General features: G+C 39.9%; 1 protein-coding gene across 1 annotated transcript in view; it reads left to right on the top strand.

The window, feature by feature from the left end:
• Positions 1–20714, top strand: part of PLS1 (plastin 1) — a 125651-nt gene that overhangs the window by 43849 nt on the left and 61088 nt on the right. Inside the window, exon 2 of the mRNA XM_075548827.1 lies at positions 18387–18492. Within this exon, the coding sequence (XP_075404942.1) occupies positions 18423–18492 (70 nt within the window). The 5' untranslated portion in view covers positions 18387–18422. The remainder of the gene's footprint in view (positions 1–18386; positions 18493–20714) is intronic.

The raw sequence follows: 20714 nt of genomic DNA, 5'->3' as shown, positions 1-20714 counted from the left end.
GTAGCGGTTGCCAAAGACCCCAGCTTCCCAGAACCATCCCTTGTTGAGAACCACGATGTCTATACTAAGCATCACTCTGGTTCTGCCTAGCCAAAATTAAAAGTGAAACCTAGGAGGATCGAGATTTTTTTTCAAGTAATTTATCTGTATCTGAGAAGTAACATCGCAAATATGAAAATAAGTAAAAATGTAGTGGTAGGAAGTCTCAGCTAATAAACAAATGAGTTGGTTCCAGATCAAACATGTTTAAACTTGTCTCTGTGATCAGTAGAGCGTTAAAGACAATTTAATTCACTTGCCTTAGTCTCATTAGGGCGCCTTTTTTTTTTCTTCAAAAAGTGCAATAAAAACAATGACTTCTGAAGCAATCTGCTGGGCCAGTTACATTTAGAGCTGAGAGACCAACTTACTTGGTTATGGAGACTGATCTGGAGGATTACAAAGAGCTAATATTGATGGAGTTTCTAGAAGAACCCAGTACATTCACTTGGGCTTATTATGAAGTTTTTTAAAAAAATTAAAAGCTTCTGTGTGGCCAAAAATAGGTATATAAAGGCAACAATAACACTAGTGAGGTATAACACCATAGAATCAATATTTGAGATCAAAGGGCAGTATTTATTTATTATTCAAAAGGCAGCATTTACCCAAGGACAAAGTTAAGAGGGTTTGAAAAAAAGGAGGAATGGAAGCAGGAAATGCAGGGAAGAAGCAGGATAAATGATATTACATTGAGAGAATTGCAATGAATGAGATGAAATAAAATATAAATGAATCGTGGAATGAAACATAGATCTGCTCCATAAACCTCTACCCAGTTCTCAAAAAGGTGGTGGTGGGACGTGGGGGTGGTAGGGGAGAATATCAAAAAAATTCATGGTGATAAAAAAAGCAAAGGCTGTCCTACATGAATTTCATTGGGAACCTTACCTCAACCACCTTCAAGCCCTGCTCTTGTTCCTGCAGTTCTCAAAACTCAAAGAACATTTAAAAGGAATACAATTTGAATTCTTCAAAAATATCACAACTAATGTATAAGTGTGCTTTACACAATTGATGTATATATGGATTGTGATAAGATGTATATATGGATTGTGGTAAGAGTTGTATGGGCCCCAATTAAAAATAAAACCCAAAACTGCCATGCTGATGTTGTGTGCTTCGAAGAGCAAATACTGGGAAGACTTTGAGATGGAAACACCATCTTCAGAAATGGATAGACCTAGTTTGAAGACCTATTAAGAAAAGTCACATGTTGATGATTTTGTTGAATTTTTCTATGATATTGTAGCAACTTTTAAACTTAGATTGCTATTTATGGGAATAAAATATGTCACTGCCATCAAGTCAATTCTGACTCATAGTGACCCTATAGCAATCCAAGAAAATAAAATATATAGTAGCTTTCATCCAATCCCTCTGTGGGGGAAAGATGGGCTCTTTACTCCCGTAAGAGTGGCAGTCTCAGAAGTAGTAGTCATGAGACAGCATTTACTCGATGGCAGTGAGTGTGGTGCTGTTTTGTTTTAATCTAATAAAAAATTACCGTATGCTAAGTAGAAAAATGAGATCCAAAAAAATTTAGCAATCAAAACTGATCCGGAACTGGCATAGCTATTAGAATGACAAACAACAGAATTAAGGCATTTACTACAACTGTATTCTATATACTTAAAGGATTAAGCATTGTAGGTGGATGCCATAGTAATTTTCAACTCACAGTGACCCCATTCAATAGTGGAATTACTCCGTATAGTTTTCTTGGGTGTAAGATTCATCAAAGCAGGTCGCCAGATCTTCCTCTCGTGATGCCACTGAATGGGCGTGAGCCCTTTGCTGAGCATCCATAAAGACCCAAATCAACCTTGTAGAGAGAAAGGACATTTTCTCAGTCTACAGGTTCTTGATTTGCTCTTTCAGTTGACATTTGGTATGCATAAATGTTTAATTTTTAGGAGATCCCACTTACCTAATTCGTCTTCTTTCTATTTGAGTGTTTTCAGTCCTGGTATATAGTATTAGGTCATGGTATCTCATGTATTAGGATCGCTCAATTTCCCCCCATTTCTGTGATGATTTTTAGGTTTTACATATAGGCCTTTGCTTCATCTTGAATTATTTTTTGTATGTGGGGAGAGGTAATGGACCCAGTTTTATTTTTCTGTCAATGAATATCCAGTTTTGTCATCACCATTTATTAAAGAGATTATCTTTTCCCCATTTTTGAGTTTTGACCTGTTTTCAAAGCTCAGGTGTCCACAGGTGTATGCATTTACTTCTGAGTTCTCCATTATGCTGTACTAGTTCATGCGACTTGTGCAGCACCACGCTGTTTTGTTGACAGTGGCTATGTGATAGGTTTTGAGATCAGGAAGTGTGAAACTTCCAGCTTTGTTCTTCTTCTTTAATGGTGTTTTGTTTAGTCTGGGTTTCTTTCCTTGGCATATAAAGTTGATGATTAGGTGTTCCATCCCTTTAAGAGAATGATGATGGAATCTAGATTGGGATTGTGTAGTGACATTTCCAGTGTGTTAAGTTTCCTAAACATGAGCATGATATAGTCTTCCATTTATGTTGGTCTTTTTTGGATTCTTGCAGTAGTGTTTTGTAGCTTACTTTGAATTGATCTTTTGTTTCTCTAATGAGATTTATTCCTAACTACTTCATCTTTTGAGTGGTTATTGTAAATGATACTGTTTTCTTGATTTATTTTTTATATTAATCATTTTATTGGGAGCTCTTACAGATATCATAACATTCTATAGTTCAATCACATCAAGCAGTAATATACAATTGCTACCACAATCAGTTTAAAACCACTTTCTTTCTTAACTCCTTGATATCAGCACCCCTTTATTCTCTCCTTCCTCCCCCTACCCCTTATGATTATTTCCCTATAATAGCTTTGTTTGCCATATCCTAAGCAATCCAATTTATCCATTCATATACAATTCTGTTGTTTGATCTCATCGAGTGGGCTTAGATCAGTGGTTCTCAACCTTCCTAATGCTGCACCCTTCAATACAGTTCCTTATGTTGTGGTGACTCCCTAACCATTAAATTATTTTCATTACTACTTCATAACTGTAATTTTGCTACTGTTGTGAATCGAGCCACCCCTGTGAAAGGGTTGTTGGACCCCCAAAGGGGTCGTGACCCACAGGTTGAGAACCACTGGGTTATATAGTCATTGATGATATCAGCTCCTTATTCTCCCCCTCCCCCTTCCCATTCTTGATTTCTTTTTCAGAGTTTTCTTTGTGTAGAAGAATTCAACAGACTTTTGTATGCTGCTCTTATATTCATTGCTGATTTCTTATATTATTTTCAGTAGTTTTCTTGTTGACTTTCTTGGATTTCCTATATATATAGGACCATATCATCTGCAAATACACATAGTATTCTTGTTCTTTGCCAATTTGGGTGCCTTTTATTTCTTATTCTTGCTTTATAGAAATGGCTAAAATCTTCAATACAAGATTGACAAGGAGTGGTGATAAAAGGCATCCTTGTCTGATTCTTGTTTACAGGGGTAGTGTTTGCAGTCTACCTGGACATAAGCTGGACCACACACTCAACTGAGTTGCTGTGAATCTTTGAGGTTGAAATTCTCTGGGAGAATTGGGGAAGGGCATTGTAAAATAAGAAGTAATGCCAGGTTATTCCAGAGTACTCGGAAATGACTCCCAACTTTCTGTTCTCTGATGCACAATACCTTTGGTGTTGGTATTGAGGCATTCATTTTGAATGAGATAATCATAGGCATTTACGATCTGTACAGTTTTCTTTCTATTGTATATTTCTGTGACTAAATAATGCATAGAAAATAGGAACAAAAGTATTTTTCCTGGAACACACAAACACACACAGTGATACAATGCAGTCCTTATCCTTGCCCTCTCCCCACAGCTCATTGAAATCCTTCCATTCATTCCCTGAGTTTGTGTTTTCTCACTAAGCTCATTTAAATCCATCCATTCACTCCCTGAATTCCTAGTAGACAGATTGTATGCTTTCACTATTTTGAGGTACCTTTTAGCAGAAAAAGATCACAGTGTATAATTTAAGTTATAGGCATGGAATGCAATATATGAAGACCACTGTTATGAAGGATATGTATAATTGTTTGAATATGACAGTTTCTGGCTTCAAATCACAGCTCTGCCATTTACTGGGAAGCTTTTGACCTCATTTTCTTTAACTGTAAAATGGGGATTGTCATAATACCAATGTGCTAGTCTGGGTACTTTAGAGAAATAAATCCACAGAAATTCATGTATAAGAGAGTTTTATATAAAGGCTAAATGCACATCAAGAAAACATCCCAACCCAGTACTGCCCAAGCCCACAAGTCCAACATTAACTCATTAACCCATATGTCCAACAGCAATCTACAAAGTCCTCCTCCATCTCACAAAACAGACACAATGACGCCGAGGAAAGCAGGAGGAAAGCTGAGTCTGTGAATGTGTAAGATTTCAGTGCTGGCAGTGGTGTCCACATGGCTGCTCCAGCACCCAGGGCTGCATGGGGGTAGGTCCATGAGGCTTCTCTTCAGGGATGTCTTGCAGCAAGTGACCCCCGCCAGCTGAAGCAGGGAACTGGCTAAGGCAGCTCCACCCTGGTCCGACCATCACAAAGCAAGAGACCCGAGAACTAGAACTAGAACTAGAAAGGCGAGGCTCACGGAGCCATTTATCCCTCCACCCTTCAATTAACCCCACATGTGTTTATCGGTCAGGTTGGCACAATAAATTAACTACCTCAACCAACTTCATAGATTTGTTGTGAGAACCAAATCAGGCAATATAGGCAGTGCAGATATCCCACATTTTATTCACTTTGCTTTGCAGATAATGTGATTTTACAAATGGAAGTTTTGTGGCAATTCTGCATGAACCACGTTCATCAGACCATTTCTCCAACAGCATGTGCTCGCTTTTTGTCATGTTTTGGTAATTCATACAATATTTCAAACATTTCCTTAAGGCTGCTTGATACTTTGTTGCCTGCACTATGGTGTAAATACAACTTTTTTATCCACTGGATAACAGAAAGCCCGTGTGACTTTCTCTTTTTGCAGTGTTGGCTTTATTGTGGTGGCCTGGAACTGACTTGGCAGTATCTCCGAGGTATTCTGATGCTGACATCAGTGTTTGGCCTCTGGTGAGCACTCATGAGCACTCACTATTGTTGAAGGACTAGGGAAAGCCTCACTGTCGTGATTGGACTATCATGATAGGGTGTTAGGTGTTTTGGTTTTGTGTTTTTTTTTTTTGGTGGGGGTTGCTTTAAGTGAGAGATTTGGGAGAGATTTTATAAAACATGTTTATTTGACCTTCAAACATTTTTGATTGGCTGAGATGAGTTCAAGTCAGGAGAAGACTCACAGGATGGCATGCTGTTATTTGCTTAGGAGTCAGATTTAAACCGTTGTCTTGTTTCATGCAAACATAGGTCCTGTACAGAAAGCAAATGAGCTCAGCACAAAGAGATAATCTGCAGCTGTAGGTCTTTTCTTCCTGGTAACCTCTGACCTCCAGGATGGGCATATGGACACACCACACGGATTCAGCATGCTAACAATTACCTGGTCACTATCAGTGGCCGAGGTGTCTGGAGCCAGCAGAGTAGGTGCTCTGAAGTGGCACGTTTCTGTTCTTCCAAAAGTCTGCTGGTTTACCCCTCCCTTGATTCTGTGGGCCAACTCTGCCATGCCCTTTCAGTGCATCCCTTTTGTGACAGATTTTGCCAGAATCCATTTTACCTCAATCGGTACAGATACCAAGTAGGTAAATTAATGTTTCCACTGTCAGTAGGTACGAGGACATGGAGGAAGCAAAGAGGCCTGAGAAATCACAAAAGTCCTCCTTAGATTCTAAGGAAGTGTGGCTTGACGTGAAGATGCTATCTCTTATCTGAAAATAAAGCTGTTGCCGGCAAGTCCTCCCAATTAAGAAGAACCCAGTAGGACAGGGAGAGCTCTTTCAGTGGCTTCCCAAGGGCATAAATCTGTACAGAAGCAGACCCCACATCTTTCTTATGCAGAGCGGCTGACGAACTCAAACTGCCAACCTTGCGGTGAGTGCTTGCACCACCAAGGATCCTTTCTGAGAATAGACCCCAAACCAAACTCACTACCTTTGACTTGCTTCTGACTCATAGCAACCCTGTAGGACAGAGTGAAACTTTCTTTCATTTTTCTCTTGAAGAGTAACTGGTTTGTGTGAACTGCTGACCTGAGAGCTCGCAGTCCAATGCTTAACCTACTACCTCAGCCGAGCTCTTGGTGTAGAGACAGGAGAGGCTCCTTCCATATGCCAGAGATGAAAATAACCTGGAGGGAAAGAGAGTAAAAGAAACTTAGAGTGTCAAAGGAGTGGAATGGACAAGCACCATTATTGTCAGCATGAGGTTAAAATTGGTAACAATGTATTTGTATTGTATCACATCGTACTATAATTTTAAGTGTATTTTATTACTCTTAAAGTATAGAAGTATAGAAAAATATAAGATTTGAGAAGCTTTCAAATAGTTTGTAAAAAATCCCATAACCTTTAAAAAAAACTTAAGTTGTAAAAAGTGTTATTGGACATAAGTGACATACAGTTCAATAGTTCAATCATAGCAAAAAGGGTTGTCCATATCTTCTAAGCCTGTTTTCCACATGTTTTGAAGTTCTTTTATTATATCCACCCCATCAATGAACTAAAAAATTGCAAGTTGACAATGTGATGTAATGATACATATACTTCATTGAGAACTTCATTTTATCAGACCATGAGTAGGGAACCCACTAAGGTTTTCTGTCATATGGCATTTGCATCTTTGACTATTAGCTTTTCAAGTTTCATGTCCAATGATTTACCTCTCTAAAGTCTTCCCTGCTGGTGAAAAGGTTGTTTCTACCCTGTATCTTTCAGCCTAGCTTGTCCTGTGGTGCGGAGGGTAGTCTTCTGGGTCATTTGGAGGGCTGGTCTCTAATAAGGACTGAGGTGAGAGCCCTTTTGAGTAGAGGAAGTCCAGCCAGTGAAAAGGGTCCAGGATTGGTGAGTAATGTCCGTGGCAGACGAGGGCTTCTCACTTGTTTACCATTGCTGTCATTTGTTGGTTCTCTTATTAAATTGTAACCTTTCTGAGAGCCAGGTCTGTAACGCTTTAGACCAGGAGCCCTCAAACTATGGCCCACGGGTCACATGCAGCCTGCCGAGGACATTTATTTCCCCACCCCCCCCCCCGGGTGATTTTGCCTCGTTTTGTTTTTTTTTACTTCAAAATAAGATATGTGCAGTGTGCTTAGGAATTTGTTCTTAGTTGTTTTTTTGTTTTTTTTTTAAAGCTATAGTTCGGCCCTCCAACAGGTCTGAGGGACAGTGAACTGGCCCCGTTTACAAAGTTTGAGGAGCCCTGATTTAGACGTTCTCAGTGAACATGTGCTGTAATAAAGTGAAGCCAGTGAAGAAGAAGAATTCATTGTGTACTTTGAGCTGTTCATTGAGGATATGGAAGCAGAAGAATAGTTTCATAAGATCCTAAATGGCATGATGAAAAGTGATAGGACAAGAAGGAAGAGGCCTTAGGAGAAGTGAAAGCCTGTCGGGTGTTCGGGGAAGTAAGGGTTGTCAACAGGAAAGGGTTAAGGTCTAGAGACAGCGCATTGCCTTTGAGTCAATTCTGACTCAGAACAACCCCATAGGGTAGAGTGGACGTGTCTCAGAGGGTCTTCAAGGCTGTAATCTGGAAGTGGATTGCCACATCCTGCCTCTGCAGAAAGACTGGTGAGTTTGAACTGGTGGCTCTCTCCTTGTTTAAATCATTTTATACAACGCTTATCACAATCCATACATACATCCGTTGTGTAAAGCACATTTGTACATTCATTGTCCTCATCGTTCTCAAAACATTTGCTCATCGCTTAAGCCCTTGGCATCAGCTCCTCATTTTCCCTTCCCTCCCTGCTCCCCCCTCCCTCATGAACCCTTGATAATTTATAAATTATTACTTTGTCCTATCTTACACTGTCCGATGTCTCCCTTCACTCACTTTTCTGTTGTCTGTCCCCTAGGGAGGAGGTTATATGTAGATCCCTGTAATCAGTTCTCCCTTTCCACCCTACCCTCCCTCCACTCTCCTGGTATCTCCACTCACACCACTGGTCCTGAAAAGGGATCATCCACCCTGGATTCCCCGTGTTTCCAGTTCCTATCTATACCAATGTACATCCTCTGGCCTAGCCAGATTTTTAAGGTAGAATTGGGATCATGATGGGGGGGGGGGGGAGAGGAAGCATTTAGGAACTAGAGGAAAGTTGTATGTTTAATCGTTGCTACACTGCACCCTGACTGACTCATCTCATCCCCGCTACCCTTCTGTAAGTGGATGCCCAGTTGCCTATCTCAGGTTCCCACTCTGTACTCCCTCTCATTCACAATGATATGATTTTTTGTTCTTTGATGCCTGATACCTGATCCTTTCAACACCTCGTGATCACACAGGCTGGTGTGCTTCTTCCATGTGGGCTTTGTTGCTTCCCGGCTAGATGGCCACTTGTTTATATAATGCCTAGGATCTTAAAGACTTGAAGGTAAACAGGCAGCCATTGAGCTGAGAAGCAACAAAACCCACATGGAAGAAGCAGGGATCAGTTATCAGGCATCAAAGAACAAAAAATCATATCATTGTGTGCTCACTTCCTCGCTAGGGTCGCTGAAGACAAACGGGTGCATAAGCAAATGTGAAGGAAGCTGATGGTGCCTGGCTATCAAAAGATATAGCATCTGGGGTCTTAAAGAGCTGTTGACTTTCTGATTAGCAGGTGAGTGCTCAACCACTGCACAGCCTGGGCTCCTTCTAGAGACAGAGGTTTCACTAAAGTTGTTGAGGTGGTAATTTGGTGGCGTAAATTGCCTCGAATGTAGTGAAGGGAACATAAGAGAAAATTCAGTTGTCAGAGACATCAATTTATAGAATATTTTCTTCCTCTGGAATCTTAAGATAGAAAATAACTAGGTGTATGCCATAATTTTAAAGTATTAGAAGTGACATCTGAAATCTTTACAAGCTGTTAGTGTAAAACAAGAATAAAAGCAGCAAATAAATTTTATTTGAAAAACCTGCTCATTTCTAATGTTTCTACTTAAACTTTCTTTCAGATGAATGTCTTTGAGAAGCCATAACTATTATTGAATATTTGCTCAAAGATAAAAATGCTATTCCAAAAATGAATGAAGAATTATGTGTTTGTTAGTGTTCTTAAATCTTATTTTCAGCCTCATTCATTTCAGAATCCCTGTTTACCATGTATCTCTCTGGTTTCCTTGTATTTTGGAAGACATTACCATGCTGTAAAGCAATGATAATGTGATCATACTGAGGTCTAGAGTGACTAATTCTTTGGAAATTGAACTAACTTAAAGAGAATTGATACTCATATGTGCCTGTGCTTACTGGGGTCTTTAACAGACCTGAAGATTCTTAGACATTTTTTTTTCTTAAGAATTTGCTAAGTTACTTTTCTCCTTACCTGTAATGCATTTATAATTTCCTGGTCTTAATGGTTTGTTGGTGTTGAATGTTTTTACTGGGTTTTGAATCCATCTGAACCAGTTCAGTCATGGCTGTTTAAGTGCGCCTGGAACAGACCTGAGTGTGTGGCACCTGGGTGGCCTGCACTGGTAATGGGGACTGGGAAAATGGGTCAGGGCCCTGGAAGGGGAGATTTAGAAAAGGTGTAGTGACCTCTTTCAGAAGCCTGCTGCAAGAGATTGGATTCTTGACAGGACATACAATTGAAATGGCACGGTCGACTGCCTTGATTGCCACCTTTGGGCAGGGCACTGGCTCAAATTTCCACAAACAAGAAGAGTTGGTTGCTATGCAGCTCACACAGCCATTGTTTTCTAAGAGGGAAATTAAGTTGCTAGCAGGGCTTTGACCAATAATTTTGTCACTCCTATTATTCTGATCCGTTCACATTTTTGGTGTATTTTACCGTCTCTGTTATAATTGAACTGAGAAGACCTGGCTCGAAGCCCCATTTTTCCATTATAGCCATATCCCCAGCCCTTGCTCCGCCTCTGTACTCTTCCAACGATGCCCATCCCCATCATATGCTACGGCTTGGCTTCTGGTTTTTAACTAGACATGAACTTCCGAGAGGCATGGGAAGATTCTGGATGAAGGAAAGAGGTAAACAAGTAAAAGGAGCAAGGTATAGGCCTGGAGACTTTTGACCTATGAATGTCATCCTCTGCATTGCTGATGGGGCGTCAGCCATAGCTGAGCAGTCTGTAGTTCAAGATTAGATAAAGTGGTGGCAAAATACAAGCTATGACAAAAGTAATGCTCCAAGTGTACATGGTAAAATCTATTCAGAAATATGTAATTATGGTTTAATACTTCTCAATTTAGAAGTATTCTTTCTCCTTTGTGGAACTGACCCCTCCCCCATTTTCTTTGGGTGAATTATGTCTATTATAGTTGCGTTCCAATTTATGTCTAGTACTAGTGTTACAGCTCTCCGTATATCAGTTGGAGTCTTTTGTTGTGAGCAATGGAAACCCAGTTTAAGGCAGCCCCCTGTGGAAAGCATTGCTTTAAACACACTGCTGTCTTACGGGGGTTACCTGGCAGGCTCAGCACTCAACTTGGCAGGAGTTGTTTTCCCTTCACTTTGCTCCCTGCTGTGTTGTGTTGGGTTTATTTCTCAGCATTGCCCTGTCTTTGTGGGAGCAAGTTGGTGGCTGGTGCTCTGATCAATTACTTCCTCCTGTGTGTGAGCAGGATGCTCACTCCGGTAAGCTCCACAAACCCTTCCTGTCTGGCTTGGCACTGATTAGCCAAAACCTTATTCTGAAACAAATGAGTGTGGCTAGGGAATGTAATGCGCTGATGGACTAACAAAGGAGCAGAGATTTCTCTGTCCCTAGGATAGGCTGCGGTAAGGGAACGGCTTGTACGAGCGAAGGTAGGGCCGGACCCATTGGTGCGCCCACCTGGTAGAGTTGTGCACACACAGAGGAGGCAAGGCGCAGTTCACATGCTGCCCTTCTTTGCCTGGGCCATGCCCACCTCTCCCACGCTGATGACTCTGAGTGCTTGGACTCCCCCTGTCTAGTGTTAGTCCAGGATAATAAAAAGAACTTTGGTGGCAGATACTTGTATGCAGAGACCTGGTTTTCTCTCGCTCGTTCTCTCCCGCTGACCTCACCATTTAACGAACATTTCTGATTAACTTTGCACACTCATTCATTTAGTTACACAAGTCAGATAAGGAACATTTGGATAGAGGCGCATCCATTGTTAAATTCCAGACACAAAACAGTGAAAGTCGGAGCTGTGGCGCCAACGGCTTTATCGACTGGGCAAACTTCTGCCTTCCAGACTCGTTCCAACCCTTCCTTTTTAGTCTCTGTGCATTTCTGACTTCCCAAAGTCTTTGTTGACATTTTCACCTGGGTGTCCTGGTTTGGATCTCTCCTGTGATGCCACACACCCCTCTGCCTTCCACTTTGTTTAAATGAGAAGGGTAACATTCTTCCACAGCCTGACGTCTTCACACACTGACATGTAAGAACTTTTGTTTATCTTTGTTCCCAAAATGACTCTTCCTCATTTTTGCTCTCTCTTGCACACATTTATGCTGTACAGACACAAGCGTCTTGGACCTTCTCCTCACACTGCCCTTTCTTTCATATGCTGCAGTCCTTTGAGGACAGTTTGTCTAAACTTCCAACCTGAAGTTTTATGTGATATGTGCTGAGTGACACAGCAAGTGGCATGTAGTTTACAAAGAGGCACTTTAAATTCCTATTCAAATGGCATAATAACTAGAGATGATTCAAACTTGGTAAGGAGAACATAATCAAAAGATTTGTTTCAGGATATTTACCAAAGTAACTGAAGTTTTAAAAATATCATTTTACTGGGGTCTCTTACAGCTCTTTTCACAATCCCTCCCTCCATTCATCCATCCATCCATCCATCCATGTGTCAAGCACTTTTGTACATATGTTGCCATCATCATTTTCAAAATATTTTCTTTCTACTTGAGCCCTTGGTATTATCTCCTCATTTTTATTCCCTCTCTTCCCACCCTCCCTAGCTCATGAACCCTTGATAAATTATAAATTTTTGTTATTTTCATATCTTACATCATCCACTGTCTCCCTTCACCCACTTTTATGTTGTTCATCCCTCTGGGGGAGGTGGTGGTTATATGTTGATCATTGTGATCGGTTCCCTGTTTCTCTTCCACCAACCCCCTATCCTCCTGGTATCGCTACTCTCATTGGTCCTGAGGGATTTGTCTATCCTGGATTCCCTTTGTTTCCAGCTCTTATCTGTACCAGTGTACATGCTCTAGTCTACCGGATTTGTAAGGTAGAATTGGGGTCATGATAGTGGTGGGTGGTGGTGGGGAGGAAGCATTAAAGAACTAGAGGGAAGTTGTATGTTTTGTAGGTGCTATACTGCACCCCGACTGGCTTGTTTCTTCCTTGTAACCCTTCTCTGAGGGGATATCCAATTGTCTACAGATCAGCTTTGGGTCTCCACTCCGTCCTTTCCCCTCATTCACATTGATAAGATTTTTTGTCCTGGGCCTTTCATGCCTGATACCTAATCCCATTGACACCTCATGATCACATAGGCTGGTGTGCTTCTTCTATGTGGGCTATGTTGCTTCTCAGCTAGATGACTGCTTGTTTATCTTTAAGCCTTAAAGACCCCAGACGCTGTATCTTTTGGTAGCCGGGCACAAGCTCTCTTCACCACATTTGCTTATGCACCCATTTTGTCTTCAGCAATCATGTCAGAAAGGAGAGCATCACAGAATGCTGAAAAATAGCTGTTTTAATTAAAATTTTCATGCACTTTCAGTTGAACTTGATAAGCATTGCATTAAGTGTAGTCCTGAAAGAGAACAATTCTTTTTTTTCCCTTAAGAGGATAATTCTTATTGCTGTCTGTCTGAATATTCATGTTTATCCCTGACAATTAATACATATTTATTGAATGCATGAATGGATACAGTTAACCAGCTTTAGTAGGGACCACACATTGGGACTTTGAAATGAATAGATGTAGAGGGGTCTTGTCAACTCTAGCAGCCCATGAATACTCAAGAAGTCAACTTCAAGCTGCTACCCAACTGCACAGGAATGTGATTGATCACAGCTGGTGATGACGATGAACCTCGGTGGTGCCCCATGCAGGATGGAGAGCCTTCTCTATTCTCTGCTTTGCCAGAGTATTTCTTACGTGTATGTATGAGGGGACTTCAAAACGTTCATGGGAAAATTTCATTTTCTTTCCATATGACTTGTCTATGAATTATTCGAAGCTCCTGTATATATGTGGAGTTTGTTCCAAGAACCTCAGAACTTAAAATGATTCATTTAGAGGTCAATTGAGCTTATATTGTTTACTCTTTTGTAAAAGGATTAAGAAAAACTCGATCAATTATATTGAGAAATTTAGAAAATACACCAGTTACAGCTTTGGAGGTTAAAAAATCTGAATGCTATCACATTTGTTTCTGTGTCCCTAATGGTATAGTGATTAGGTGCTCAATTTGTATTTGCCATTTGAGTGGGTGAATAAAGAGCACTGGTTATTCAAGTCTAGGAACACCTTCTCTGTGTCTGTTCATTCAACAATGAACATATTTCCCATAGACTCTTAGTCTACCAGGTCCTTCCTGCCTAATACTATTTCTACTGTTGGAATAGAAATAGTGTCATTAATGATTTTCCTAGATTTTCCCAATATACACAATATAGAATACATTGCAACACTAAGCTAAGTAAAAGATGGGGAGCATGTCTAATGTCAGAAAGAAGGAAAAAAGAAGTGGACTGAGTGTGGGGAAATGGCCAGGAGTAGATCATGCAAAGGCTAGAAATCTAAGTGAGGTGGATTATTAGTTAAGAGCACAAGCAGATTTAGAAGTAATAAAATAGTCAATACTTGGAAAGACTGAGGCAAAACAAACAAACAACCCAAGGTTAAGATAACTATATATTATTATATTTTGAACTTCTTTGTTTTTACAGGAGAGTGTTATGCTTCAAATATTTAAGAGGTCCAAAATATTAGTTTCAAACCAATATCACTTCACACCTAGGTTAGCTCTTAATAAGCATGTCTGATGGATGCTTTTGTGGTTCTTAGGGTAGCCAGGCAATTGGGACATTTTTTGCTCATTTGAGGTGAATGTTATTTATAGTATTGACTTCATATTGGTCATTTTTAGGAAAGCTTGCTTAGCAGATAGAGTCACTATGAGTTACAATTGATTTGGCAGCAGTGGGTTTTGATTTTTTGGCCTTGTAAAATAAATGGGAAAAAATTAATCTTGGCTCTTTCAGTGTGGACGAATTCTCAGGAAAATATTTGACACCAGATCAAAACAGCGATGTTGATTGGCATTATAAAGGGTCTCAGTGGTGTCCCTTTTAATGTTCTTTGAGTCTTGGGAACAAAGAGAAGGCTAGAGTCAAGATCAGAGTTGTAGAGCAGATGGGGTAAGATTTCCCAATGACATCTTCATAGGACAGCCCTCGCTACGCTCAAAGAAAGAACGGGAGAATTTTCACTACAGAAAAATATTCCATCAGGCCTTTTTCTCACTGATGCAGCTTTCCATTTCCTTAAAACTTTTTCCTAATAATCTCCGGTCATCATCTGTGTCCTTTGAGAAAGTCCATCAGATGTCCCTGTTGGGAATCCCAGCAAACAGCCACTAGAACCGACTAGCTGACCTCTCTATGTTGAGTTCGTTGAACACCTTGGAAGCCATTATTTTAATTGGACCTTTTTTGAAAGCATCCTGAAAAGTCTAAGACAAGTGTGCGGTGGAGAGAACTTGTCTGCAGCCATCCACTGATTGCAGACACAGGTTTAAATATGTTTTGTTTGGTGTAAGCCTGAGCATGAGCCTGTTGGTACCATTGGATAAAGTCGGTGGCTTGAGTCTACCCACTACTCCACTGGAGAAAAATGGTGCTGCTTTTGGTTTATTATGGAAAAATAAAAACTATTTACGTAGTTAACAAATGATAAACATGATAAACTTGAATAAGCAAGTAAGATATGACAAAATAATGATAATTTATTAATTATCAAGGGCTTCTGAGGGAGGGGTAAGTAGGGAGGGAAGAGAAAAAAAATGAGGAGCTGATACCAAGGGCTCAAGCAGAAATCAAATGTTTTGAGAATGATGATGGCAACAAATGTACAAATGTGCTTGACACAATGGATGCATGTATGGATTGTGATAAGAGTTGTATGAGCCCCCAATAAAATGATTCAAATAAATATTTAAAATTTTTAAAAAGAATAGAACCCTAGGTTTGTTTATCATTTGGAATGCAAGGACAATACAAGGACTGGAAATTTGCAGCTTTTCTGAGCGTTAAAATGCTAAAATTGGACAGCTATTTTAAAACTTGAGGCAGAGGATAGAAACCATTTCAAAAGTGGGAAAGGATGCACACGCTACTCAAGACCAAAGATTCAAAGCCAGACAAGACAGAATGAACATTTTATAGACTTGAGGAATTAAGTTTAAAAATCTTGAGAGGTTAGCCTAATCTCTATCAACACAAAAATAAGTATGCTTGTAAATAGTTTTAAATTATAAAATTAAAACTTCAATAAAATGCTAAGATTTAAGAAATTGCATCTGGGGAGTAAGTTAAACTTTATTTAACCCCTGCTCACTTCACTGGTATGAGTTTTTAGATTTTTTTAAAAACAATATAGAATTAACCAATGAGCAATGGTATATTAAAAAACAATAGTCAAACAAGTAATTAAAAATTAATGAGAACCAAGTTCAAGAATAATTGTAAGAGAAAGGATTCTATCATTTAGAAGGAACACAAAAACAAGCTGGTAGACAGACCCCAGATGACAAATGATCCATATTCTTAGATGGGCACCTCACAACTTAATATGATATTAAAATAATTAGAGGCCAATTCACTGAATGAATTACTCTGAAAATTTATGGGCTTCCTTGAAAAAATAAAAATGTTCAGGGATGATGTATCTCTCCTATAAATATAAGTTTACAAAAATGGTGAATTTTCATTCTTTTCTAACATTGCATTGTGAATTAGATGTATGCTAACAAGTAAAATTCATTTTCTGTCCAACAATTCATACACATTTTGTCTCATGTCATTTATTGCACTCTCCACAATGTAACAACACTTATCCTACTTTCTCTTTATTGTCCTGTTTCTACTTCCTCCTTCTTTCCCAACTCTTCTGTGCTTTGTCTTGAGTAAATGCTACCCTCCTGATCTCCAATGGTTGATTATTTAAAGTGGCTCCCTGCCTAATGCCATTGTTTGCCTATAGACCTGGTGATTGTTAGCCATGGAAGTGAGTTCGGTTCCAGATCTGAAGGGTGACTATGGACAGTAGTCTTGGGGATTCCACCAGTGTCTATCAGAGCAGTAAGCCTTTTTTATGATTTTGAGTTTTGTTCTACATTTTTTGCCAACTCTTTCTAGGACTTTCTCATGTGATTTCTTTCAGAGCAATTAGAAGTGATAGCTGGCCACCATCTTTTTCTTCTGGTCTCAGAGTCACAGAGACTTGTGTTCACTTGATCTACTAGTTCATTGGACTGATTGTCCCCTTAGGATAAATTTTAAGTTCTGGTATTTCTGGTGAAAATATATTGAGTACATTGTAAAAATGACTTTGAATATATTAAAAATGTTCCCAGAACTATTTAAATAATTTATAGCTTTATGTGCTATGCCTAATTAGGCATGCTCGTGCATATGGCTATGTTGTTGGGAGACTCCATTCTGTCCCACCTCCATTATGCATCCTTTGTATGGCTTTACCACTACCTTTCAGTTGGTAGTAGTACTGTAGTGGTTTGTATGTTGTCTTAAATCTGGTAGCTATACCAGCAGTATTTCAAATACCCAGAGAGTTAGGTTTTAGCATTGCTTCTATACTAAGACCAGGAAGAAAGGTATGGTAATCTACTTCTAAAATTTAGCCAATGCGAGTCTGTGGTACACAACAGATTATTAGCCTGTATACTGCTGGAGACTTCTTAAATTTCTAGATTCAAAAGTATTGATGATGGATTAAAATTATATATGAATTGCAGCCTTCAAAATGGATTACATTTTAATGTAAAGAGAACCAAAAATCTTCACAATGGACCAGTACAGACATCATGATAAACTGAGAAAGGACTGAAGTTGTCAAGGATTTCACCTTGCTTATTAGATCCGCGATCCAAGCTCATGGAAGCTGCAGTCAAGAGATCTAATGACACATTACAGTGGATAAATCTGCTGCACACGGCCTCATTAAAATGTTGAAAAGCAAGGATGTTACTTTGAGAACGAAGGCAGGCCTGATCCCAGCCATGGTATTTTCCGTTGCCTCATATGCATGTCAAAGTTGGACTTTGAATAAGGAAGACTGAAGAAGAATCAAGGCATTTACATTATGTTGCTGGTGAAGAATGTTGAAAGTACCATGGACTGCCCAAAGAGCCAACAAGTCTTTCTTGGAAGAAATACAGCCTGAATTTTCCATAGAAGTGAGGCTAGTGAGACATTGCCTCATGTACTTTGGACATGTTTTCAGGAGAGACCAGTCCCTGGAAAAGTGCATCATGCTTGGTAAAGTGTCTTATAAAAGAAGAAGGCCCCCCACAAGATGGATTGTTACAGTGACTGCAACTGTAGTAGGCTCAAACGTAACAAACCTGTAAGAAAGCCGCAGGACAGGGCAGTGTTCGTTCTGGTGTGCATGGAGTTGCTGTGAGTTGATTATGGCTATTTGGTACACCACTTATTTTCAACAATAAACACTATTGACTTGCTTTATAAAAATTTTATTTTAACGAATTCTTTTTAGATAATAATTTTCTTTTTAGTCTGTCTTGGTTTCTCAGCATGAGAAAGTTCCAGCAGATGGCAGAGAAAGGAGGTGGTAGTGGTTGAATATTATAAAGCTGACCATTGAAACTACAAATTCAATTCCAGGATGAATGTGTGCCTAACTACCCTTTTTTTGGATATGATTTGTATCTTTAAGCTTTACTTTCTGATTTCACCCACTACATACATTTACAAATGCGATGCTTTCTTGAAACTTGATGTGGTTATTTTAGTGAAATAATGGGAAATGTAAACAGTAATGATGCCAGCTCTTGAGAAATGCCTGTGCCCTGGTAGAGCACCTGATGTGAAACCAGGTGTTCCTTTCCCGTACTGGGACTCCATTCTTGTCTGCCAGCCTTCGGCAGGACTTCTAGAGATTGCATGTTCTTTGTACCTTATATTAATGCAATAAATGTTTCCAAAGGGCTAACGTTCTTTTTTAAACATTACTTTTTCTAGATATAAAGGCCTGAAGAGAGTCTTTCTTGTCCGAAGATGGAAAACAGCACTACTACCATTTCTCGGGAGGAGCTGGAAGAGCTACAAGAAGCCTTCAATAAAATAGGTATGCCGGAGGGAAGCAAAAGAGGATGCTCCTGTTCTTGATGGTAGACTTGCAGGAGTGGGATAATGCTTTTCATTGCTGCTACCACCGCCCAGTTACCCTGGTTCTTTATTGATTTCCTTTTTCCTACCTAGCTTTCACTGGATTCTTTCTGGTCTTTTCCTTTCTGAGACATAAGCTAAGGCTAGCTTGAATTTCTACAATTGGACTTTGATCCTTTGAGCATGTCTTTGCAGAGAGTAATCCAGGTTAATGAATGACACTGTAACTAAATATGCTTCACATGGTATGCTCATTATATACATAAAAATACAGAAACACTTCCTTGTGTGTTAACTGAACTCTGGCCTTTATATCTCGATTACTACCAATGACATTTTATGACTTCAGGCTGGATATTTAAAAAAATCTTAGTATTGTTTTTAAATGCAATATGTCTAAATTCTCTTGTCCTTCATACATTATCATTAACAACAACTTTTTGGGTGAACAAGTAAATGTGGTGAAGAAAGCTGATGGTGCCCGGCTATCAAAAGAGATAGTGACTGGGGTCTTAAAGGCTTGAAGATAAACAAGCGGCCATCTAGCTCAGAAGCAACAAAGTCCACATGGAAGAACACACCAGCCTGTGTGATCGAGTGGTCCCAAAGGGATCAGTTACCAGGCATCAAAGAACAAAAAATCATATCAGTGACTGCACACCTCCATGATAGGATCGCTGAAGACAAATAGGTGCACAAGCAAATGTGGTGAAGAAAGCTGATGGTGCCCGGCTATCAAAAGAGATAGTGTCTGGGGTCTTAAAGGCTTGAAGGTGAACAAGCGGCCATCTCGCTCAGAAACAAATAAGCCCACATGGAAGAAGCACACCGGCCAGTGCGATCACGAGGTGCCCAAGGGACCAGATATAAGGCATCATGCAAAAAAAAAAAAAAGATATAAGTGTGTGTATGTATGTGTATATATGTGTATATGTATATATGTATGTGTATATATATATTATATTAAATGAAGGGGGAAGTGCAGAGTGGAGACCCAAGGCCCAAGTGTCGGCCAATGGAGATCCCCTCATAGAGGGGCCTAGGAGAGGAGATGGGTTAATTAGGGTGTGAGGTAGTATCGATGAAGAACACAGCTTTCCCCCAGATCCTGGATGCTTCCTCCCCCCAACTACCATGATCCGAATTCTACCTTGCAGGGCTGGATAGGACAGAGGCTGTACACTGGTACATATGAGGGTTGGAGGTACAGGGAATCCAGGGTGGATGATACCTTCAGGACCAAGGGCGTGAGGGAAAATGCTGGGAGAGTGGAGGGCGAGTGGGTTGGAAAGGGGGAACTGATTACAAGGAGCCACATGTGACCTCTTCCCTGGGAGAGGGACAGCAGAGAAGGGGGGAAGGGAGACCCCGAATAGGGCAAGATATGACAAAATAACGAGGTATAAATTACCAAGGGCATATGAGGGAGGGGGGAAAGGGGAGGGAGGGGGGGGGAAAAAAAAGAGGACCTGATGCAAGGGGCTTAAGTGGAGAGCAAATGCCTTGAGAATGATTGGGGCAGGGAATGTATGGATGTGCTTTATACAATTGATGTATGTATATGTATGGATTGTGGTAAGAGTTGGAGTCCCTAATAAAATGTAAAAGAAGAAAAGAGAAAAAAATGATTAGGGCAAAGACTGTACAGATGTGCTTTATACAGTTGATGTATGTATATGTATGAACTGTGAAAAGAATTGTATCAGCCCCAATAAATTGTTAAAAAAACAAAAAAAAAACCTTTTTCTTTAAAATTTTTTCAAAAAATTCCTCCTTAATTCTATTGAATCTTGATTCTTCCACATTTTGCTCTTAAGTAACCTACGTCAAACAACGAATATCAACATCATCTTTTGCATTAATCTGGAAATGCACGCAAGTGAAAATTGACCCCAGTGAAAGGTGAGCAGGTGAATTGACATTTGGACAGTGACACCACCACCCTGGCCCTTTCCATAGCACGCTTCTGTCTCTGGAGTGTGTGTGTGTGTGTGTGTGTGTGTGTGTGTGTGTGTGTGTACATACCCACATATCTGAGAAGAGAAAGAGTGATTGGTTAATTCCAAGGAAATGACTCACATATGTGTGGATGGATGCTGGTAAGACATAAAAAAAAATCATGGGTCAGGTATCAAGCTGGTCAGATGTAAGACTGCTAGCTCTTTGGGCTTTGGGAGCTGA

The sequence above is a fragment of the Tenrec ecaudatus genome, chromosome 4 (assembly GCF_050624435.1).
Source record: "Tenrec ecaudatus isolate mTenEca1 chromosome 4, mTenEca1.hap1, whole genome shotgun sequence".
Lineage (NCBI taxonomy): Eukaryota > Metazoa > Chordata > Mammalia > Afrosoricida > Tenrecidae > Tenrec > Tenrec ecaudatus.
Note: the sequence above shows the minus strand (reverse complement) of the source record. Positions and strands in the feature narration are given on the sequence as shown.